Here is a 24,789-nt window from a genome sequence, read left to right as displayed (position 1 = left end):
AAATGTGCGATCAGATTCGAAAAAATATATCTTTTCAAGTTTTATTTGGATATAAGTAGGTTCTATTTAGTCGAAAGAAATATCTTTGGTAGGAATGTAAGTTGAATTTAGTCTTTTAATTTCTATGGTGAAGAAACATTTATGCAATGATGACTAAATTTAACTTACATTTCTACCAAACATATTTCTGTCGACTAAATAAAAATTACTTATATTTAAAATTTAAATAGAACTTGAGCTGCTCGCACCCCACAGGGTATATATATATATATATATATATATATATATATATATATATATATATATATATATATATATATATATATATATGTGTGTATATGTATGTGTGTATATATGTATATGCGTATATGTATATATATGTTTATTTGTGTGTGTGTGTGTGTGTGTGTATATATATACTGTATATATATATATATGACAGCAACACTTATAACAGGGACAAAACAATTACATTGACAATCATGTTATGTTTTTTTCAAAATGTTTCCTTTTCTTTTTCATTACTTCTTTGACACACTACTTCTCTGCTGCGATACGCGGGTATTTTGCTAGTAGAAAATATATGAATCTATCCTTTTACTGTATTATTAAAAACATTTTTAACTTAACCTAATCCTAATTGGTTCTTCAAGTGCTTTTAACCTGAAAATAAAATTGTTAGTCTGTACAATTTTCTTCTGTAATCACTTTTTCCCATACATCCAAGAGTTGTTCTGGTGACATTCCCTTTTCATCATATTCAAATAAACTGTGCACAAGCACTGCATTTCGATATTTACAAGCATCAAACTTTAGCCCCCAACAATAGAACCCATGTCCATGCTTCAAGGTTATATTGGCTTTAATGGCTAGAAATCCAAAATAGACATCGTCTAGAGGAAAGACGGGCAGAACTGTGGCAGCACGATAGAGAGATGGAATTAATATGCCTGGAATGATGAATCCAGAACCTGATACAAATGTCGGCAGGACATTCATAGAGTATAACTGATAGCTTATTTTATATTTCCCTTTTCGCAAGACTTCAGTATGGACACGGAGATTTCCATGAATAAAACTTGAAGCATCTGGGGTTCTCTTTAGATACTTAACAATAGCAGGAGGATAAACAAATTCATCATCATCACCTGTAAATAGAAGGACAAAATTTAATAAATGGAGTTCAGATCAGAAACCCATGGAATCATTCATTGTTTGATTTAGCAGTTAACAGACATTTTGTGTAAAGCGATTCCACATGTATAATAAGATTTAGTTAATGTTTCAGTGTTTCTGCTTGTGTTTTTCTTCTCCCCTGAGCCTCTTCTCTCTGAACATGTAATTTCTCACCAGTGATAGTACACAATTGAAAGTGTGCTTACTTAAAATAAAGAAAATGAAATTGAATAGTACCACTTCAGTTAATATGCATGATTAAAGATGAGATATAAGTGGCTTATTGGTTCTTTTCATTGTAAGTACAACAGTAACATTTTAATGGTATAACTTAGAATTACATACACTTGACGGAACATCAAGAAAAAGAATATGACCTACTGGTACATTAAATGGCAAACTTTCATACAGATTGATAAAGGTAATTACTTAGCACTCCTTTTTTGATTTTAAAACACTGCATACTATCCATGACTGTTACCAAAAGTTAACCAGTTATGCATACATTTTTTACTAGTTACAACTAATTACTTGTTAGGTAGTAAACAAATAACGTCATTACATTTTTAGTCATGTTTATCAGTGTTACCTTATTATGAAACGTGTTAAGACACCCAAAGACAGAATGTGTAAACCTTTCATGGGAAGCCATAGTATACTTCTGTTCATACTGGAAATGGTAATTTAAGGTATTTTAAAAATCAAAAAATTTATCGTAAATCACATGCTGTCATTTTAATTATACTGTGCACTGAAGAAAGTTATAATCCATACTGAAATTCCTCTCTCAGTTTACCTGCACACGCTGTTCATTACAAACCTCTGAATGTGTCAACATTTTACATGCTAATCTACCTAACATCCTACTACATTGTTCTAGGTTAACATCCATGTTTTTGCTTCACTCAGGTTTAATCCCGAAAGGTGGGGATTGGAGCAAATGTTTTAATTTCCAGATGCTCCTCCTGATGCCAGCCTACTTTAGTCACCTTTAATATACAAGAGGGACAGTGAATTTATACTTATAAATCAAACATATTTAATACAGAACATTACCCCTCAAAAAGTTAATATTTTCTCAGCCTTAGTGAAAAGTAAATTTTTGCTGAAACTGAGTGCTAAAAAGTTTTTTTTATGTGATTGCCCTGGCGGGAAGTAGCAGAATGCTGCTATAACTCAGCTTTGCTTATTAAACTGAAGCTTGATGTCACTCACACCCAAATGGAGACAGCTTCAGGGCTTATTAACTAACAAATCCACCCAGAGTTGAGGGTTGGTGATGTCATGTAATGCATCTCTTTTCCTTTCACCTTCAGACCAGCAGATCAATGGCGGAAAGAACCCAAATATTACTTCCATTTCTGCCTGATTGGATCCACCTCTTCTTCTGGGGTCAGCAAAATTAGGTCGCTGCCACCAGTAGAAATCCTCAGTTGGAAGACCTGTGTCCGAAAAGATGTTACCTTGCAGCTTTGGATGTTTGTCTTTTTAGAAACTTTTTTTGGCCATGTTTTCATCAATTATACTAGGTTCTCATTCTTCCTACTTTTTTTACAGTGGTGTTGATGGCAAGATTACTGGAATGTCTGACCCAGGAGACCTGACAGCAGTAGTGGCAGCCCTATCAGACCAACTTAAAGCTCTTCAGGCACAGTTCACCAAGCACCAGACACGCTTAGCAGAATGTTACTGTAAGTTCAACAGATGGCAAGGAAGAAGCTGTGGGAAGAATACATATTTAGTTCATCCCAGGGACATATTCCACCCTGTCCAAATGAGGATATCAAAGTCTATTTACGAATATTTGAGCATACATTTATCTGAAATCATTGGGAGCGAAAGAACTTAGCACACATCATCACACCATATCTGACAGGAGAAACGCAAATGGCTTACTATGACTTAGACAAGCAAGCTGCTGCAGATTATGATTGTTTAAAGGCAGGGATCTTTTCCAGTTACAGAATTAATGCTGACCAACTTCCGAGAAAATGCTGAGAGTGGCGCTTTGACCCAGAATGGCCAGCATGGTGTCACAAATTTGATCTGTGGGTAAACCTCAGTTGATGGCTGAAACTAGGGCTAACAGTACTGAAAAATTCATGGAAATATAGTTACGTGAGAATACCTAGTTGGTATTCCTCCCGAGAGCCTCACCCAACAGGTCATATGGTTGTCCTTAATCGAGACCCCCTGGAGTAACATGGTGGCTATGCTGGTGCAGAGTTTGGAGTGGCCTGAAGAGCACTGTAAGACCCAAGTAGCACATGCCAGAAGTCAGCAATTCCATTGGGAGATCAAACAAAGAACTCACCCAAAAGAAAAATTCCTGCCGCCTCTGCAACTGTTTTAAGTGTGGAGAAGTCAGGCACATTACTGCCAACTGCCCACACAGTAAATAGCTGATGGACTGCGAATTGCAACAGGGAGGAAATTATTATAGAATGGCAGTTGTTAACCCTCTCCCTCTTCAATAAAGGTGCTGTAGTTGTAAATAGGTTTAAGGTGATCGCATTAATAGGCTCCAGAAGAAATGTAGGGTTACCACGTGTGTGATGATGTTTCAGGGGAAAACTTGACTCTTGACATTGGTGCATCCCATGCCACAGGTCCACATTATGTATTAAAAGCAACTATCTATTGTACTGAGTAGCTGAACATGAGCAAGAGGTATGGACACTGTTGCTTGTGCCAAAAGCTTACAATGAGCACACTCCCACCTTCTAAAAGCCTATCTCTGCTCCGACAAAATACTAGAGAGAATAAACTCCAATTTTTTGGCAGAGAATCAGTGAAGAGGTCCTTCATTTTTGGACTGTGCCCAGAATATCAATTATGACAGATTCCTAATTCTCATTCCATTGCCTTTAATGGATATTCTTTTTAAGCAGATTGAAGCTGATATAGTTGGTCCGCTCAAGCCCTCATTTCAAGGACATAAATACATTCTGGTCTTTGTAGATTATGCTACTCGATATCCAGAAGCTCTCCTTGCAGCAAGCTAATTTAAAAATAATCGCTCAGGAATTAGTAGGGTCCTTTGCACATGTCAGCATCCCTAAACAAGTACCAAGGGACACCTTTTACCTCAGACAAGTTCTGGAAAGTTGCCCATTTACTCAAAATTAAGCATTTTTTCAGCATACCAGTGAGATAGTCAGTAAGGAGGGGAGAGCCTGGGTTAGTTACTGCAGTTGTTTACTTTTAATGTGTTATAAAGATTAATTTTCTTTTATAAATTCTTTAACTCTGTACATTTCCATTTAAAACTATTTTTTCTCTGCGGTGGGTTGGCACCCTGCCCGGGATTGGTTCCTGCCTTGTGCCCTGTGTTGGCTGGGATTGGCTCCAGCAGACCCCCGTGACCCTGTGTTCGGATTCAGCGGGTTGGAAAATGGATGGATGGACTATTTTTTCTTATTGCTTAGGTTTTCAGATAAATGTGTCCTGCTTTGTACAGTAGTATAATATATACTTAAATCTCCCCCACTATGTATATATTACATATTTCATTGTTTCTTTACAAAGTTTCATTGTTACTGCTCAAAGTTCGTCTTATGAAAATTAAATAGTTTCAGATTCTCCAGATATACTGTGCCAAAAATGTAATCAGTACATCCTAAAGTTTCAAAAACCTTTCCACTCTCCAATTCTGTCTTGCTTACTACATAATTAACTATTTTTTCCCCTGACATCATTGGTGTTTTTAAATATTGGGTTAAGACCAACAGCTGTTTGCAGCTACAAAATGAATTGTTCCTTTGCCATACTATTTATTAGGGCTTCCCAGTTTATGCCTAGGGAATTCTAATCCATGTCACTATAAATGGCTTAAAATGAGGAAAATGGGAGTGTTGAGTTTGCAAGAAACTAGATGGAAGGGGAATAACACTTGAAAATTCAGAGAAGGCTTAAATTGTTATATAGTTGAGCGAATGATCAAAAGATAAATGGTATTGGTATGTATAACAGTATCGAAAGAATTTAAGGATAGTCTTGTCAATGTGAAAAGGAGGAGTGATAGGGTGAGGAATGTCAAAATGGCCTTTGGTGAGACTGCAGTTTATGTAATTTGTACATATGCTCCTCAAGTAAGCTGTGAGGAAGAGGACTGATATTTTTTTGGGGACAAATGGATGAAGAGCTTAAGGTGGAACAAGAGGGTGAGTGAAAAGGTGAATGTTGGTGGAGATCTAAATTGGCATGTGGGAATGAGTAGAGAGAAGATAGAGATGGTACATGGAGGATGGGGAGTAGGGGAAAAATTTTGACATGCCATTTGATTTGGTAGTAGTTAACACATTTTTGAAAAATAAATCAGCTTTTGATTTACAGTATAGTAGTGCTGGAAGGGAAAGCCAAATAGACTCTAATGTGTAGAACATACAGTATAATTTGAAAGAGATAAAGAATTATAAGGTCATAAATGGGGAAGTGTGATAGCACCAAGAAATGTTGGTGGTGAAATAGGAGAGAGAAAAACCAGAGCAAGCAGCAACAAGGATAAAGATTAAAAGAGGAAAGGCATATGAACACCTTTTAGCGGGGAAACGTGTGGAGGAATGGTGAGAGAAGAATTGAAAGTTATATTGAGAGTAAGTGATAAGGTGCTAGGTAGGAAGACTGAAAGGCATAGACTTTGTAGAAGGTGTGTGAAAAAATTGGAGACAAAAAGAGGGAGAGAGAATGATTTCTATAATATCAAAGGCTAAGAATAGGGCTGAGAAGGATTTCAGTCAGATAAAGCAGATGAAAGATGAGAAAGGTTGTGGTCTTAAATAAGCATGATAGGATCAAGAATAGATGGAAGGGTACTTTGAAAAGCAGAATAGAAAAATCCAAGAGGCTAGTATCAAGAACAAGAAGGAAGGAAGTAAAAGAGGCAATAAAATGAATGAAGAATGGAAAGGTAATAGGACTGGATAAAATAAAAGTGGAAGTGTGAAACAGCTTGAGGAAAGTTGGAGTATAAATTGTGGGATGTCAGGAAGAAAACCTATGAATAGGAGAGAATACCAAAGATGTGGAGAAGCAGTGTGATCTACATATAAGGAGAAAGGCGGTGTTCAGGATTATGGAAACTATAGAGGAATAAAGTGGATGTCACATACAACGCGAATTTAGGAAACAGTTGTAGAGATACCATAGAACAGTGTTTCTCAACCTTTTAGTATTTGTGACCCGAGTTTTCATTATCAGTTTTATTTGCACCCCCCGAACATTTTTTTGAAATGTACATGCATATTTTATTATACCTACTTAACTTTAATCGACATTTATCTAACTCTATATTTATTGTTCTATTATCAGAATGTAGTTTAAGTTATTTGTTTTGGTTTTGGTTTCAACAGATGTTTTTTTCATATTTTTGAAATATGAAACCCCACAGGTTGAAAACCACTGCCATAGAAGACTGGGGGAAAAGACCATCATAGCAGAGGACCATTTTGGTTTTATGCCATGGTTTGGAAAAGGCATTTACTGATCTGGATGAGTCTTAAGATAGAGTGACAAGTCACAGGGCATGGAGGAGCATGAGAGAGAGGAGGGATTACATGAGAAGTATGAGAGAATTGTCCAGGATATGCATGAGGGAGTGAGGATTTGTGTTAAAAGCAGTGTTGGGGTAACAGACAAGATTCCAGTTGGAGTAGTTCTGCACCAGGGATCTTCTTTAAGTCCTTATCTCTTTGATCTGGTTACAGATGTATTGAATCGCTAAATTAAAGTCCATTCCCACTGGTGCATACTTTTAGCTGATGACATCAAGTTTTGTACCACCAGAAAGGAGGAAGTGGAAAGGAATAATTTAAAATGTCTTTCAGTGTGAATGACTTATTTCAAGGCAAATATTAAAAACACAAAAATGAAACTTACTTTAGAGGAATACTGTCTCTAACTTTTTCAAGTTGTTTTAAAACCACCAACAATTCAGTTTTCATTTTTAATGCAAATAAAACGCAAGGGGATATATTCAAATATTTTATGGTTAAATAAATAATTATTCTGCTGCTTCCCCAGTTGGAAGATGACAAAAAATATCTCTAAATCCATTAAGGCTGTAACATGAGAGATTAAATCTAGCGCCCAAACTCAAATTCATCAAAATGAAGAAATCATTTTAAAACCATTGCATCTAATAACTTTTCAGACTGAATAAACACAGAGGTTTAGGTGAAATGTTGGAATGTAATTAGATATATTTGTAAAATCATTTCCTTACCTTTAAAAACAAAGTCTGTCACACAATTGTACATCATCCACTCAAGAAAACAAAATTCTTTTAAAGACAGATTTGCATGATTTTCCATGAAATCCCACAGAATAATATCCTGGTAATGGAGCATTTCCTTTTCTAAAAGTATCATTTGAGTATGGTTGCTTGTGGTTGCCATGAGAAACACTGGGTTAATGAGAAAGTCTTCAATTACTTGAGGCTGGGCCCATGTCTTCCTTAAGGCATGTCTTCGATCAAAAGAGCCTGGTTGGCTTTTAATTGCTAAGATTAAATTCACAAAACCAGCAGATCTGGCACAAAAGTTCTTTGGTTCTGATACTTTATTACATTTGTAATCTTGTAGGTAGGGAAATTCCTCTCTGTACTGTCTCAAATCCAACAAGTAAACATATTTTCCATCATTAAGGATTTGAAAGTCTCTCTGCATTGTAATGTTTGACCAGAGAAACTGTAAGGACATCGGATATCTATGATCCACAACTGAATGAATCTCATTAACATTTGGAACTGAATATATAGATAAAATAACCAGCACGATGCAAAATGTAAAGAGACAGACCCAGGCTTTCAGAACGAGCTTCATAATTGCTATTTCGTTTGTCTCTTGCAGGATCTATATAAAAAAGAGCAAATATAAATTAAAGATTTTATGGTAAACATTGAAAAACAAAACTATATTAGTTATAAATGAGGACTTCCCATTAACATATTTTTAAAGGTTGTAAAATGTCTTTCTGACCTTTTAGTTGAGGGTGATTAATAAAGCAGTTAATGGAATATTCCACTCAAAAATACCTTTATATATATATATATATATATATATATATATATATATATATATATATATATATATATATATATATATATATATATATATATATATATATATATAGTACCTCATCAAGTCTGTAGAAACACACTTTAGTCTCATGTTTTTATGCAGAAAGAAGATAAGGTATGCTATACATTATTTGCCATCTACAGTTAGGTCCATAAATATTTGGACAGGGGCAACTTTTTTTCTAATTTTGGTCCTGTACATTACCGCAATGAATTTTAAATGAAACAACTCAGATGCAGTTGAAGTGCAGATTTTCAGCTTTAATTCAGTGGGTTGAACAAAACGAATGCATAAAAATGTGAGGCAACTAAAGCATTTTTTTAACACAATCCCTTCATTTCAGAGGCTCAAAAGTAATTGGACAAATTAAATAACTGGAAATAAAATGTTCATTTCTAATACTTGGTTGAAAACCCTTTGCTGGCAATGACAGCCTGAAGTCTTGAACTCATGGACATCACCAAATGCTGGGTTTCCTCCTTTTTAATGCTCTGCCAGGCCTTTACTGCAGCGGCTTTTAGTTGCTGTTTGTTTGTGGGCCTTTCTGTCCGAAGTTTAGTCTTCAACAAGTGAAATGCATACTCAATTGGGTTAAGCGAATCCCGGTCTCCTAACTGCAAGGCAGCAGCGTTACCACTGCACCATCGTGCCACCCTATTTTTAATTATATGAAACATAAGCAAAAAATAATTCTTATTACAATTTACTCAGATATAAAGATTTTCAAGTTTTGATACAAGGTTTTATATTTTTCCAGCTCGTGCACCAGAATTTGTTATCATCATAATGCTTGGAGGTTTGGCATAACTTAAATTAAACATGTAGTCTTTTGGCCCAGATGCTGTAATAAAACCAAATTATATTAAATTTCACCATCCATCGCCCATCCAGTCTGCTCCGCCCCAGTTGTCCACTTTTAAATATCATTTGTTTAATTTTTGCAACATTCTCCTGAAATACAGGGGTTATAAATTAATACAAGAAGCCCTAATTCAAGGTGCTCATAAGAAATAATAATTTATTTCATGAGGCAGAAGTCCATAAACAAGAATGTGTGTCAAATATCTAAAATATAAAAATGTATTTGTAATTTTTCTCCCTCTGATTGATAGATGTACAAATTGCACTGGTTGACTTAAGGTCTATAGTGCACATTTAGAGAATGATATGGAACAGTTTAATTTAAATAATTTTAGAGGAATATAGCATTCATCTTAAAGAAACAGCATAAAGGGTTAATAAATGTAGGAAATCAGATAAAGATCAAGTGAACAACAAAATGTACACTGAAATATAAAAATTGGTTTAGGAAAAATACTGAGATGGTCAAGTAAATAAAGAATTTATCAAATTCAGAATTTAGAAATTTCAAGGGTGGTGGCGCAACTCAAAGGTATAAGAAGAACCAGAATATAATATAACAGACATTTACTGTATTTTACATAAATCATTTTGGTGTAAACCAAAGAACCAACCAGAGAAAAATGTATGCATTGATTGACACTGTATGTAAATTCAGTAGTTTATAAAATGAAGCTCTGTTTGTTTTCTCGGACCATCGTTATGGGTAATTTATTTAATTGCAAAGTGACTCTAATAAATATCTATGCACCCAATATGAATGATGGAGACTGAATGATAGAAACGTATTTGCATCCATTCCTAATGTGAACACTCATAAAATTATAATGGCCGAAGACTTTAAGTGTGTTTGAAATCCAGGCCTGGACAGATCTTCAGCCACAGGGGCAGTAACATCTAACACTGCAAAAACAATTACAGTACACAGTTTGTAATTGACCATAACTTATCAGACCCTTGGGAGATTTCTAAATCTGACCCTTTGAGATTTCTTCATTGTTACTCGAGAATTGAGTATTTCCTTTATAGATAACATTTTTTTACCCATGATCAAATCTTGGCAGTATGGCACTATTGTTATCTCTGACACTCCCCTCTGATTATGGAGCTCAAAACATACTCATCTTGCAGTTGGTGTCTTAACCCCCTGTTACTAGCCAATGAGAACTGTACAGAATTTATATCCAGGCAAACTATTTTTTGAGAGACAAATACTGTACATCCTCAAAGGTCTCTACAGGAATACACTGGGAAATTGTAAAGGTATTTTTAAGAGGACAGATTATTTTATATCTCTCCCACAAAAATAAACTGGAAACCAAGAAGACATCACAGTTAGTCAGTGAAATTACCAGAATAGATCAAACACACGCCAGGTTCCCAAATGAAGCACTATATAGGAAAAGACAGGCTTTGCAAACATAACTCAACCTCTTGACAACAAATGAAAAAGAACAGCTCAATTTTTAAATTGCAACATCATTCCTATGAACATGGAGAGAAGGCTAATAAAATCTTAGTTCAACAAATCCACAATCACAATGCAATACCTGTAATTACCAACAGAGATGGAGACAAAATCATTGGCCATAAAAATACAATGCACATATTTAAAGACTACTATAAGTCCCCATATTCTACTCAGTTTAAAGAAGACAAGACACAATCTAATGTGTTTTTGATGCATTACACATACCACAATTACAACTACCTGCTAATGCAGTCTTTCTTTTTTTTTTTGAGACTTTCAAATTTTAGTACTTTCACTATCTCTAACGTCGTAAAGAACTCAAAAACGTTGGCGCGATACACATGCAGAGAAGGTTAGAGATAATTACAATACTAAAATTTGAAAGTCTCAAAAAATGACAGTAAAGATCGCATTACCGCAAACAAACGGAAATTATTACGCTGTGAAATAATGGAACAGCGAAAATAGATTGAATATATTGTTTGGATTTAAACTTTAAGTCGGAGACTTGTAGATCATCTAATTCATGTTGCCATCAGGGAAAAGCAGTGTTTCTTCCCAATGAAATGGTGTATACACGAGAATTAAAAGATTTGTTGTTTGGTGTAAGTGAAATCCAAATACGCGGATGAAGAAAGATCATTAATGCTGATGTAACATTATATTTTAGCTTCAGTTTAATATCAGCTTAACACTCACAGTAAAAGGAAAAGAATAATCAAAGGAGAGCTTACACTTGGCCAATGTTTTGATGCAGTTGAGGTTTCCTGCAATCGCTGCTTGTCCAGTCTTTGTTTGCCCACATTGTTTTTCTCTCTCTCTCTCTCATTGTATCCTAGGCACAGGCAGAAACGAAATCTTACATCCGTCCATAGGAATGACCTGGAGTTTCATGCAGTAGTCTGATTTTTACACCTTCCCTTTGAACATGCAACACCCAAACATGGGTACAATTGGTTTGCTGACAAGTATGATTTCTGCAGAGGTTGCTTACTTGGGAAATCTTAAAATAGCTATAGACCCTGACGACCTCAGCCATAATATTGATTATGACTAAATAGGGCACATCAGCACTTCGGTGTTATGTAATACTTGACTCTTCTTGTGTCCCTGTCTTATTCACCCTGTCATTAATCGATTTTAGCACAAAGCTGTAACATGGCAAAATGTACTTTCCGAATACATTGTACCAGAAGATCAAAAGCAAAACTAAGAGAAAACAATGATAAAAAATAAAAATAAAAAATGGACCGGAGGAATAAATGGAGTTTGCAATTATTCTTTTGCTCTACACCCAGTCAGAGTGTTTACCACATGCCATAATTAATAGTAGACTGTAGTTGGCGGTCTCTTCTAGTAAAATAGATGAGTCCTTTTCATTCATGGTGAAATTTTCATTACCTTCCAACACTTGTTTGAGAAACATTTAATGTTGGTGTTTGTGCTTATTTATACACTTTCTCTTAAGTTATGTTATCATGTTTCCCACGTATTAATTTTCACAGCTTATTTAACTCCACTGAAGGACCAAAAACAGAAACACAATGAAATTGTCTTTTGACTGTTTTTCAATCAACTTTTGATGCTTTTTTGTAGGCAACAGAGTTAATAAGGCAATACCTAATCAACCAGTTTACAATTGCCAGCTAGTATGTGAAGTAATGTAAAAAGAAAAAGACAGCCTAAAAGGACTGTTTGAAACATATCAGCAGAACACAAGTCTTCATGCTCAGCCGTATTTCATTTCTACTACTCCTTCTCACAGTGCACCTACTGAGAAACTCAAGTCCTGACTCTCCCACCTATCCTTATTCTTCTCTTCTATGTCAATCAACAGCACCAATTTGAAATATGCCACTGGTTTCATGGGGTACAATGTACAGTGCATCCGGAAAGTATTCACAGAGCATCACTTTTTCCACATTTTGTTATGTTACAGCCTTACAAAACTGATTAAATTCATTTTTTCCTCAGAATTCTACACACAACACCCCATAATGACAACGTGAAAAAAGTTTACTTGAGGTTTTTGCAGATTTATTAAAAATGAGAAAGCACATGTACATAAGTATTCACAGCCTTTGCCATGAAGCTCAAAATTGAGCTCAGGTGCATCCTGTTTCCCTTGATCATCCTTGAGATGTTTCTGCAGCTTAATTGGAGTCCACCTGTGGTAAATTCAGTTGATTGGACATGATTTGGAAAGGCACACACCTGTCTATATAAGGTCCCACAGTTGACAGTTCATGTCAGAGCACAAATCAAACATGAAGTTAAAGGAATTGTCTGTAGACCTCTGAGACAGGATTGTCTCTAGGCACAAATCTGGGGAAGGTTACAGAAAAATTTCTGCTGCTCTGAAGGTCCCAATGAGCACAGTGGCCTCCATGATCTGTAAGTGGAAGAAGTTCGAAACCACCAGGACTCTTCCTAGAGCTGGCTGGCCACCTAAACTGAGAGATCGGGGGAGAAAGGCCTTAGTCAGGGAGGTGACCAAGAACCTGATGGTCACTCTGTCAGAGCTCCAGAGGTCCTCTGTGGAGAGAGGAGAACCTTCCAGAAGGACAACCATCTCTGCAGCAATCCACCAATCAGGCCTGTATGGTAGAGTGGCCAGACGGAAGCCACTCCTTAGTAAAAGGCACATGGCAGCCAGCCTGGAGTTTGCCAAAAGGCACCTGAAGGACTCTCAGACCATGAGAAACAAAATTCTCTGGTCTGATGAGACAAAGATTGAACTCTATGTTGTGAATGCCAGGCATCACGTTTGGAGGAAACTAGGCACCGCACATCACCAGGCCAATACCATCCTTACAGTGAAGCATGGCGGTGGCAGCATCATGCTGTGGGGATTTTTTTCAGTGGCAGGAACTGGGAGACCAGTCAGGATAAAGGGAAAGATGACTGCAGCAATGTACTGAGACATCCTGGATGAAAACCTGCTCCAGAGCGCTCTTGACCTCAGGCTGGGGTGACGGTTCATCTTTCAGCAGGACAACAACCCTAAGCACACAGCCAAGATATCAAAGGAGTGGCTTCAGGAAAACTCTGTGAATGTCCTTGAGTGGCCCAGCCAGAGCCCAGACTTGAATCCGATTGAACATCTCTGGAGAGATCTTAAAATGGCTGTGCACTGACGCTTCCCATCCAACCTGATGGAGCTTGAAAGGTGCTGCAAAGAGGAATGGGTGAAACTGGCCAAGGATAGGTGTGCCAAGCTTGTGGCATCATATTCAAAAAGACTTGAGGCTGTAATTGCTGCCAAAGGTGCATCGACAAAGTATTCAGCAAAGGCTATGAATACTAATGTACATGTGATTTCTCAGTTTTTTTTATTTTCAACAAATTTGCAAAAACCTCAAATAAACTTTTTTCATATTGTCATTATGGGGTGTTGTATGTAGAATTCTGAGGAAAAAAATGAGTTGCCTCAGAAGCTTGCATACTGAAATCTATTAATTGTTAAACTGTTGACAGCAAACTCACTTAAGAAAATGGAAAATTTATGATTGTGACGACCATGATATGCTTAATTCCATTATATATACATCTCTCTATTATATAAAAAAAATCTTAGATGAGACCAGATATTTTCAGAGAGATAATTTCACATCCCGCGAGATGAGACTTTGTGCCAAGAGATGAATTGAAAACCTAACAGGTCCAAGCGAGGGCGAAAATAAGACAAACAGTAGAAGAAGAAAAGACAAAGTAGAACATTGTAAAGAGGTTCAAAAACGTTTGCACGATACACATGCAGAGCAGGTTAGAGATTATGAAAGTACAAAAATTTGAAAGTCTCAAAAAACTTGTAGTAAATATCGCATTAGGGCTAACAAATGGAAATTATTACTTGGTGAAATAATGGAACAGTGAAAAGAGGTAGAATATATGGATATAGGTGATATGACAGAGCTACTGCAAGTTACATTTCAAAGAAACCTCAATTCGGTCAGGTTTATATTTATGATCGTGGAGAAGTGATGCAACATAGAATCGAAAAAGTTAAACAATCGGACGTATTAGAAATTCTATAGCCAATAAGGGATACAAATCCATACTTCCCAAAGTATCGCACTTCACATGTAATTTATCTGAAAAACAAGGACAAAGAAGTTTTGTTGAATTTCTATATGAATCCAAAAAGATCATGCTCGCATATATAATAAACCAACATGTGACGAATTGTCAGCTATAATAGTTTCTCAAGATGGACATATTAAAGGCAGAGTTGATATTTGTGTTTATTCAAAAGCACAGCACAATTCGCCGCAAGTGGCAGATCCAGGAAATGACTAGCACTACATGGCGGTTGGCGAGCGAAGCGAGCAGGAGGCAGATCCACCTAAATTTTCTATATTCCTTTTTGGATTACGTAAGATTTTCATTTTGCCTGCCACTGCTAGGCTGTTTCTGGGTTGTTTGGGTGTGCACCTCCACTCTGTACTGGTTGTACCTTAGCGTATATGTGCACATGTGCAACCTGAACTTTTCAGTTCTGTCATGAGGCTTGAAGGCTGGAGCTCTTTTAAGCAACCGATTGGTTTGTGTGTTTTGGTTTTTTTTTAGGAAAGAATGCATCTAGTTATATCCAAGCACTCTTCAACATTGCCCTGAATCAAGTCAATTACTTATGCACAATACCATCTAGGACTTTATAATGAAACAAAAAACAGGGAAGTTTTGAATTTTCATTTGCATTTCTGTCTATAGTGTTGAGTATGCTATACTCATGTTGGCCATATGTTGTTAGATCTTCATTTTGCATATTTTTTATGGAATTATTCTGATTATTTCATCACTAGTGTTTGTAATTAAATTCATTGTAAGAAACCAAGTCTCTCCCTCATTCCTTCTTGTGAGGTATACAGGAAGCCATCTTTCCTTGGCCACCATCCACTATTGCTGCCTTGTTTCCTTCCATGAAGCTTCAGTGATCTTTAATTTTTTGGTCACGTCCTCTGCCTACATATTCATGTCACTGGTACTGCCTCACAGGGAGTCAGACACAACAACACCTGCACTCTTCCCCAAGCATTCTTAGCCAACCCAAGCCATGGTCCTTCCCAATAAAATATTTTTTAAATATAACTTGCACCATGTGGGTTGTGGTGATGACTAAAGAAAATTTTTAATGTCATGGGAGTGAACATAAGAATGTTTAATAGAGTGGGAGCCAATGGGGACAAATACTGAACAAAAGTAAACTGTATCAAAAACATTGATGAAAGAAATGTCACTTTACTTAAGTTGCATAATGAAGTGATCAATGTCATCCAGTCATATGCTTACAACATGCCAAAAACATGCATTTTTCACGAAAATATTGTTAAATACCTTCAACAAATTAAAGCAGTCCATAAACACACCCCGTTGCACGTAAAACCCCAAATTTTTGGTTGGAATAATTTTTTTAAGCAGTGGAGTGGACCTCATAAGTTCTACTCTTTAAATGATTGATTCTCTAGAATTTTTATGTCAAAAATGGTACTGTTCTTAAATAATTTCAGTTTTTGGTTTTACCACATATTGTCTTGTTATGCAGATTTGGCCTGTGTGGCCCAGGAGGACGTGAGGAGGGCTTGTGCCTCCTCCAGACCGCGAGGGGGCATCCGTCCTGGTTCTGTTGGGGGCCACGGGTCGAGGGCATGGAACCTCTACCCTGTAGGGGCCCGTGGTCACCGCCAGGCGGCGCCCCGATGCCGGTTTATCCTGTGTGGTCCTCGGCCGGGGCTGGAGCCCGGCCGGGATGCCTTGGAGGACCAGAGGAGGGTGTGTGCCTCCTCCAGACCGAGTGGGGGCGTCCGTCCTGGTTATGCAGGGGCCTCGGGTAGGGGGCTTTGAAGCCCAGCCCTGTAGGGACCCGTGGCCACCGCCAGGCGGCGCCCCAGTGCCTAATTGTCCCTGGAGCCCAGCACTTCCGCCACACCAGGAAGTGCTGGGGGGAAGACTTTATGTGGCGCCCGGAGAGCTGCCAGGAGGACAGCCGACACTTCCGCCACACTGGGGCGTGGCTAAGGAGGGGATGCCGGGAACACCTGGGGCTCATCCGGGAGCATTATATAAGGGGCCGCCTCCCTCCAGTCAGTGGTGGATGTTGGGAGGAAGCAGACAGAGCTGGAAAGAGAGGACGGGAGGCGGCCAGGAAGGCACAGAGACTGTGGGCCTGGACATTGGGGAAATCAGTGCAAGAAGGCACTGGGGGTGCACGTGAGCATAAACATTGTATATATTGTAAATAAACAGTGTGTGGGTGCAAAATATGTTGTCCGTCTGTCTGTGCCGGGGCCAGTGTTCACACCTGACTCTTGTCTGTCAGCATTTTATTGCTCTTTCCTTGTTTGCCTGGCTACAGATAACAGTTACCCACACTGCTCGAGTTTACATTGCTGTATTCCAGAAAATTTAATCATGTTCATTCATAGCCATAAGCCAACCAAATATTTATAACAAAAAGAAAATGGTGTTATTATTGAATATACACAATTCTGTGTGTGTAATTTAGTTGTATTCCATAGATTTGTCAGATTACCATAAATGACACATAAAAAACATCTTCCTGTGTGATAATGTGTTACCACAAACTGGAGCAAAAATAAAGATTACCTGGTCTCTGTAAAGGGAAAAAAAATGATTTTTAGTTCTGAAACTAAACAATGAGTGCTGGTTTCAGTCACTTCTGTTAGGAGAAGTAAGCATTGGTCTTATCTTGATTTCTGAGTTAAAATGACCAAGAATATTTTCCCTATGAAGATTTCCTGTCTTTCCACTGCTGTATCAAAGTTCATCCTCTCCAGACTCCCTCTCTTCTCTGCCTTGTTAATCTCTTGCCTCTTTCTGTCTAGAATGTTTCTAACCTTATCTGAAATTTCAAAAACAACCTCTTGTCCTCAGAATTCTCACCCTTCTATTTTTTCAAGTGGAACTGATGTTGTTCTACATGTCAACCATAGACTCCGATTCCTGCCTTCACCCAGTTTCAGGTTTCTTTCCTTTCTACAACTTTAGCCCTTACTGTGTTTGAAAAGCTTTTATGACAATCTTACTTAGAGTTTTCCAGCAGCCTAACATTGTAAAGCCTCATTTAAACTGGTAATGGCTATGTACTGCAGAGACCGGATCTTCCCAAAACATTTCCACTTGAAGTCGCTAATGCCTTCTGCATGGCTGAACACTGATGTTCCCCTCTAAGTGGAACATTTGAGTGATTACTCATGCATTTTAGGAGCACTGCTCACAGATTTTCCATGGTCATCCACAAAAAACTTGACTTTCCAACAAAACTACCAAAAATAAATAAAAATTAAAGTATATCAATTCCAGGTGCAATTTAAACAGTCTGTGCTGTTTGTCACTTTAACTATGTTCAAGTGAGAAGCTAAAGAGAGTTCATGTAGTACATTGAAGAAACTGGAGTTTAAAAAGGAACAGCTGACACCACATTGTTTTGTTAAAATAGGGCATGACATATAGTTCTGGACAGCCCCTGCTTCAGTGTGAAATTTAACTGCTCGGAGACAGATGGTATAATTTGCAAAATATGTTTGAAAATAAGATCCATTAATAAATGGACCTCAGGTAAAGCATGGAGTGATCGGAAAGTGGACCTATTCAATTGAAATAGACATTGTATATCAATTCAGTGATAAACATTTAAAAAACCAATAGAAAGGCTTCTTGAAAAATAAGATTGACAGAATCTAAACAAGAACAAAGACAGAAACAAACTTGTGCAGCAAAAACAAGTGACATCTAATGACAGAGACCGAACGTTTAACAGGTAACACTTTGCTGACTATGAAGATAAATTATTTTGTGTTGGCAGTCCAGGATATTCATAATCATGGTGCCAGGTGAAAATACTGTATACCTGGCAAAAAATAATTATTCCTTTGTGTTTGTGAAGTGCATAAATACAACAATCAAAAGTGTGGCATTTAAATAAATTAAAAAAACTATATCTATATCTATATCTATATATATATATATATATATATATACAGTATACACAGTGCGTATTAACAGCGCATCACTTTTTCCACATTTTGTTATGTTACAGCCTCATTCCAAAATGGATTAAATTCATTTTTTTCCTCAGAATTTTACACACAACACCCCATAATGACAACATGAAAAATGTTTACTTGAGGTTTTTGCAAATTTATTAAAAGTAAAAAAACTGAGAATTCAACTGAGAGTATTCCCTGCCTTTGCCATGAAGCTCAAAATTGAGCTCAGGTGCATCCTGTTTCCCCTGATCATCCTTGAGATGTTTCTGCAGCTTAATTGGAGTCCACCTGTGGTAAATTCAGTTGATTGGACATGATTTGGAAAGGCACACACCTGTCTATATAAGGTCCCACAGTTGACAGTTCATGTCAGAGCACAAACCAAGCATGAAGTCAAAGGAATTGCCTGTAGACCTCAGAGACAGGGTTGTCTTGAGCCACAAATCTGTGAAGGTTACAGAAAACTTTCTGCTGCTATGAAGGTCCCAGTGAGCACAGTGGCCTCCATCATTCATAAGTGGAAGAAGTTTGAAACCACCGGGACTCTTCCTAGGGCTGGCCGTCCATCTAAACTGTGAGAGAAGGGCTTTAGTCAGGGAGGTGACCAAGAACCCAATGTTTACTCTGTCAGAGCTCCAGAGGTCATCTGTGAAAAGAGGAGAACCTTCCAGAAGGACAACCATCTCTGCAGCAATCCACCAATCAGGCCTGTATGGTGGCCAGACGGAAGCCACTCCTTAGTAAAAGGCACATGGCTGCCTGCCTGGAGTTTGCCAAAGGCACCTGAAGGACTCTCAGACCATGAGAAACAAAATTCTCTGGTCTGATGAGACAAAGATTGAACTGTTTGGTGTGAATGCCAGGCGTCACGTTTGGAGGAAACCAGGCACCGCACATCACCAGGCCAATACCATCCTTACAGTGAAGCATGGTGGTGGCAGCATCATGCTGTGGGGATGTTTTTCAGTGGCAGGAACTGGGAGACTAGTCAGGATAAAGAGAAAGATGACTGCAGCAATGTACAGAGACATCCTGAATGAAAACCTGCTCCAGAGCGCTCTTGACCTCAGACTGGGGTGACGGTTCATCTTTCAGCAGGACTGCGACCCTAAGCACACAGCCAAGATATCAAAGGAGTGGCTTCAGGACAACTCTGTGAAAGTCCTTGAGTGGCCCAGCCACAGCCCAGAGTTGAATCCAATTGAGCATTTCTGGAGAGATCTTAAAACGGCTGTGCACCAACGTTTCCCATCCAAACTGATGGAGCTTGAGAGGTGCTGCAAAGAGGAACGGGCAAAACTGGCGAAGGATAGGTGTGCCAAGCTTGTGGCATCATATTCAAAAAGACTTGAGGCTGTAATTGCTGCCAAAGGTGCATCGACAAAGTATTGAGTAAAGGCTGTGAATACTTATGTACATGTGATTTCTCAGTTTTTTTATTTTTAATAAATTTGCAAAAACCTCAAGTAAACTTTTTCACATTGTCATTATGGGGTGTTGTGTGTAGAATTCTGAGGAAAATAATGAATTTAATCCATTTTGGAATAAAGCTGTAACATAGCAAAATATGGAAAAAGTGATGCGCTGTGAATACTTTCCAGATGCACTGTTTATATATATATTATATATATATTTATATATTATTTGAGTCGCTGTGGGGGGGCTTATGGGCGTTTTTTGTGCCGTATGACCCGGGAGTACGTCACGGTAATGTGACAGGAAGGAACGACGTGCTCCCAGGTTGAAAAAAAGGACTGTTTGCCCTGACCCGGAAGGAAAAGGAACTGTGGACTGTTGGGACAGGAACACTTCCGGGTCAGGGGCTATAAAAGGACGATGCCTGAGTCCAGACACTGAGCTGAGCTGGGAGGTAGGAGGGCGAAGTGTCTGGGCGAGGAGGAAAGAGTATTGGTTGGAGATTTATTTGTGATTTATGAGTGTAGAGTGAAGGGTGCTTTGTGCACTGTGTAATAATAAAAATAATAGTTATTATGCTTTTACCTGGTGTTCAGAGTGGTACCTGAGGGTGTTAGAGGTGGACCACGACTCTATCTGCTACAATATATATATATATATATATATATATATATATATATATATATATATATATATATATATATATATATATATATATATAGTGGGGTGCCAAACAGGCAAATACAATGATTTTCTGAATATATAAAGTCAGTGTTCTGAATATATAAAGTCATTCCTGAATATATAAAGTCAGTGTCGGAATATATTAAGTCAAGGATATATAAAATCAATATCAGAATATATAAAGTCATTCTTGATTATATACTGCTCAAAAGAATTAAAGGAACACTTTTTAATCAGAGTATAGCATAAAGTCAATGAAACTTATGGGATATTAATCTGGTCAGTTAAGTAGCAGAGGGGGTTGTTAATCAGTTTCAGCTGCTGTGGTGTTAATGAAGTTAACAACAGATGCACTAAAGGGGCAACAATGAGATGACCCCCAAAACAGGAATGGTTTAACAGGTGGAGGCCACTGACATTTTCCCTCCTCATCTTTTCTGACTGTTTCTTCACTAGTTTTGCATTTGGCTACAGTCAGTGTCACTACTGGTAGCATGAGGCGATACCTGGACCCTACAGAGGTTGCACAGGTAGTCCAACTTCTCCAGGATGGCACATCAATACGTGTCATTGCCAGAAGGTTTGCTGTGTCTCCCTGCACAGTCTCAAGGGCATGGAGGAGATTCTAGGAGACAAGCAGTTACTCTAGGAGAGCTGGAGAGGGCCATAGAAGGTCCATAACCCATCAGCAGGACCAGTATCTGCTCCTTTGGGCAAGGAGGAACAGGATGAGCACTGCCAGAGCCCTACAAAATGACCTCCAGCAGGCCACTCGTGTGAATGTCTCTGACCAAACAACCAGAAAGACTTCATGAGGGTGACCCAAGGGCACCATGTCCTCTAATGGGCCCCGAGCTCACTGCCCAGCAGCATGCAGCTCGATTGGCATTCGCCATAGAATACCAGAATTGGCAGATGCACCACTGGTGCCCTGTGCTTTTTACAGATGAGAGCAGGTTCACCCTGAGCACGTGACAGAAGTGAAAGGGTCTGGAGAAGACATGGAGAACATTATGCTGCCTGTAACATCATTCAGCACGAGCAGTTTGGTGGTGGGTTAATGATTGTCTGGGAAGGCATATCCATGGAGGGTCACACAGACCGCTACAGGCTTGACAAAGGCACCGTGGCTGCCATTAGGTATCAGGGTGAAATCCTTGGACCCATTGTCAGACCCTATGCTGGTACAGTGGCTCCTGGTGCACGACAATTCCTGGCCTCATGTGGTGAGAGTATGCAGGCAGTTCCTGGAGGATGAAGGAATTGATACCATTGACTGGCCACCACACTTTCCTGACCTAAATCCAATAGAACACCTCTGGGACATTATGTTTTGGTCCATCCAATGCCACCAGGTTGCACCTCAGACTGTCCAGGAGCTCAGTGATGCCCTGGTCCAGATCTGGGAGGAGATCCCCCACAACACCATCTGTCATCTCATTAGAAGCATGCACCGATGTTGTCAGGCATGTATACAAGAACACAGGGGCCATACAAAGTGCTGCATACAATTTTGAGTTGCTGCAATTAAATTTTGGCAAAATGGACTAGCCTGCCACATAATTTTTTCACTCTGATTTTTGGGGCATCTTTGAATTCAGGGCTCTGTAGGTTGATCATTTTCATTTCCATCAAATGATGTGGCATCCTTTCGTTCCTAACACATTACCCAATCTATATAAGTATAGATATCCAGGAGGATTTCTTTTTCCCATTGAGATCTGATGTGTTTTTAAAGTGTTCCTTTAATTTTTTTGAGCAGTTTATATAACGTCAAAACCTGATTATATATAATGTTAGCGTTGGAATATGTAGAATCATTGCCGAATGTATAAAGTCAAAACTTGAATATATAAAGTCAGTATCAGAATATATAAAGTCATTCCTGATTATATAAAGTCAGGGTTGGAGAATATAAATTCATTCCTGAATATATAAATTTAAAGTCAGATTATATATAAAGTTATTCCAAAATATAAGTCAAAGTCAAAATACATTGATTGAAATGACTCAGGCACATTTTTAGTAAGCTCAATGAGTTCCTAATACAACGTAATGAAATAAGTTAACTTAAAAAAAAAAACACTGTTCAGTTATTATATTCAAAATGATGTATGTGCCCAGCATTTTGAACACTATTTATTTATTCTTTTTTGCACGGGTGCAGTTTTGGACAAACCTCACAAGTCCATCCTTTCACTAGTACAAGTAAAATGACAAGCATGGAAATTAGAGAATATTTGATGCAACCATACCATTTTATTTGTGAATTGTCCTAACTTTATATATTCGGGAATGATTTTATATATTCCGATGCTGACTTTATATATTCCAACGCTGACTTTATATAATCAGGATTTGACTTTACATATTCAGGAATGACTTTACAGTATATGTTCCGACGCTGAATTTATATATTCAGGAATGACTTTATATTTTTCGACGCTGACTTTATATAATCAGGCTTTGATGTTATATATTGCAGAACACTGACTTTATATATTCAGAAAAGCATTGTATTTGCCCTTTTCTCTCCCCAATAAATACAGTATAATCAGCCTACCACATTTTCAAAAATGTTCATTTTATGTAATTTAGAAATAAAAGCAAATCCATCCATAAAACTGTGTTTGCTGTCATAACAACATTAACAACATGTGATAGATTATTTACTCTTGGAGCTATTTAACAGTTCATGAAAAGCAAGTTAAATTTAAACCAGATGGTAATGTTTACCTCAGACAGTGCATCAGTCATGCAGGGCAAATTAAAGGTTTAGCAGCAATGTAGTAGCAGTTCATTCTGCACTACGCTGACTGTGAAAGAGAATTTAGTCTTATGAATATATAAACAAAAATGTACAAATCATTTAGATGCCATACATTTGGAAAATTTAATGAGAATTAAACTCTTTTACAGTCTACCCAGAATTTAAAATGTTCATAGTTGTTCATAGTGTTTATAATTTATGAAAATGTTCATAAAAAAGATTCAGTTCATTTTTCAATAATTTAACATTTAAATATGCAAAACGGGCGGCATGGTGGCATAGCAGTGAGGAGACCTGGGTTCGCTTCTCGGGTCCTCCCTGCGTGGAGTTTGCATGTTCTCCCTGTGTCTGCATGGGTTTTTTGTTTAATAATCTGCTGGTTTAAAGTACTGTATTACCAGATAGACCTTCAAAATGCTGCTTCATAAGATGTACATGACATAACCCCATAAGTGGTTTGCTGTAGTATTGCGAGTCATCTTTAAAAGCCAAGACTCTGCCATTATTGTCTGACCCCTATTAACATGCTATAAACTGGAAATCTTCCAGTGCTGCTCTTTTCATGATTTGAAAGCTCAGAAACACCGATATTGATGAACAATCAAGCTTTGTGTTCCTTTAGCTACTGTTTGGAGTGGTAGTAAGGGAAACATATGAATATCTGCCAGCTAAATCGTTACCAAACAATTTCTTCACCAATATGTTTGTAAAGGTGTGTAATAACATGTATTAAAATGTTGAAATTCAACTCCCGTGGGAAACCCTGAAAAAAACCTGCTCAATTTAGGGTACAGATTAATTATTTTTCTAAAATCTATTTTTTTAAATTGTAAAAGTAACTTGTGAGGGGTCAAATAAGGGTTTTTTTTAATGATTCTGATTTGATTGTTAGCATTTATATTTCACCACAAACATTCCATTGTGGAAAAATAATTTCTATATATATCTCATATTCTACAGTACTTTGCAGGACATTTGAGTCTAGCAATATGCATGATGAAGACATTACTCCATTTATGTTCAACTGCTTTATCTGTGAAGGACCGGATACACCTGTTCAGAGGCTCCAAAATTCTACATTTGTAGAACATATGAAGGAGGCTCAAAAGGAAGGAAAACTGAGGTACCACTTGAAGTGTAAAAATGATCTGTACAACAACTTTGTTGAGATCAACAAGAAGTCAGCTCAAGTATCAAAGGCAGGGAAAGAGTCATCAAAGTTGAAGAGAAGATGCACTTGCTCTGAATTCAATGTATTTACTGCCTGTAGTTCTATAAGTTCACAGTCAGTTCACCTCCTGCATAAGGATGTATGCATTCTTT

General features: G+C 37.8%; 1 protein-coding gene across 2 annotated transcripts in view; it reads right to left on the bottom strand.

Moving 5' to 3' along the window:
- Positions 1–559: 559 nt before the first annotated feature.
- The window catches only part of LOC120517046 (N-acetyllactosaminide beta-1,3-N-acetylglucosaminyltransferase 3-like), a 106,697-nt gene continuing 82,467 nt past the window's right edge, over positions 560–24,789 (bottom strand). For both annotated transcript variants that reach the window (XM_039739145.1, XM_039739146.1), the window contains exons 2-3: positions 7,400–8,027; positions 560–1,148 (exon numbers count right to left, since the gene is read on the bottom strand). In XM_039739145.1, the coding sequence (XP_039595079.1) occupies positions 679–1,148; positions 7,400–7,997 (1,068 nt within the window). In that variant the 5' untranslated portion in view covers positions 7,998–8,027 and the 3' untranslated portion in view covers positions 560–678. The remainder of the gene's footprint in view (positions 1,149–7,399; positions 8,028–24,789) is intronic.

The sequence above is a fragment of the Polypterus senegalus genome, chromosome 1, assembly GCF_016835505.1.
Source record: "Polypterus senegalus isolate Bchr_013 chromosome 1, ASM1683550v1, whole genome shotgun sequence".
NCBI lineage: Eukaryota > Metazoa > Chordata > Cladistia > Polypteriformes > Polypteridae > Polypterus > Polypterus senegalus.
This window is presented reverse-complemented; position numbering and strand designations above follow the sequence as displayed.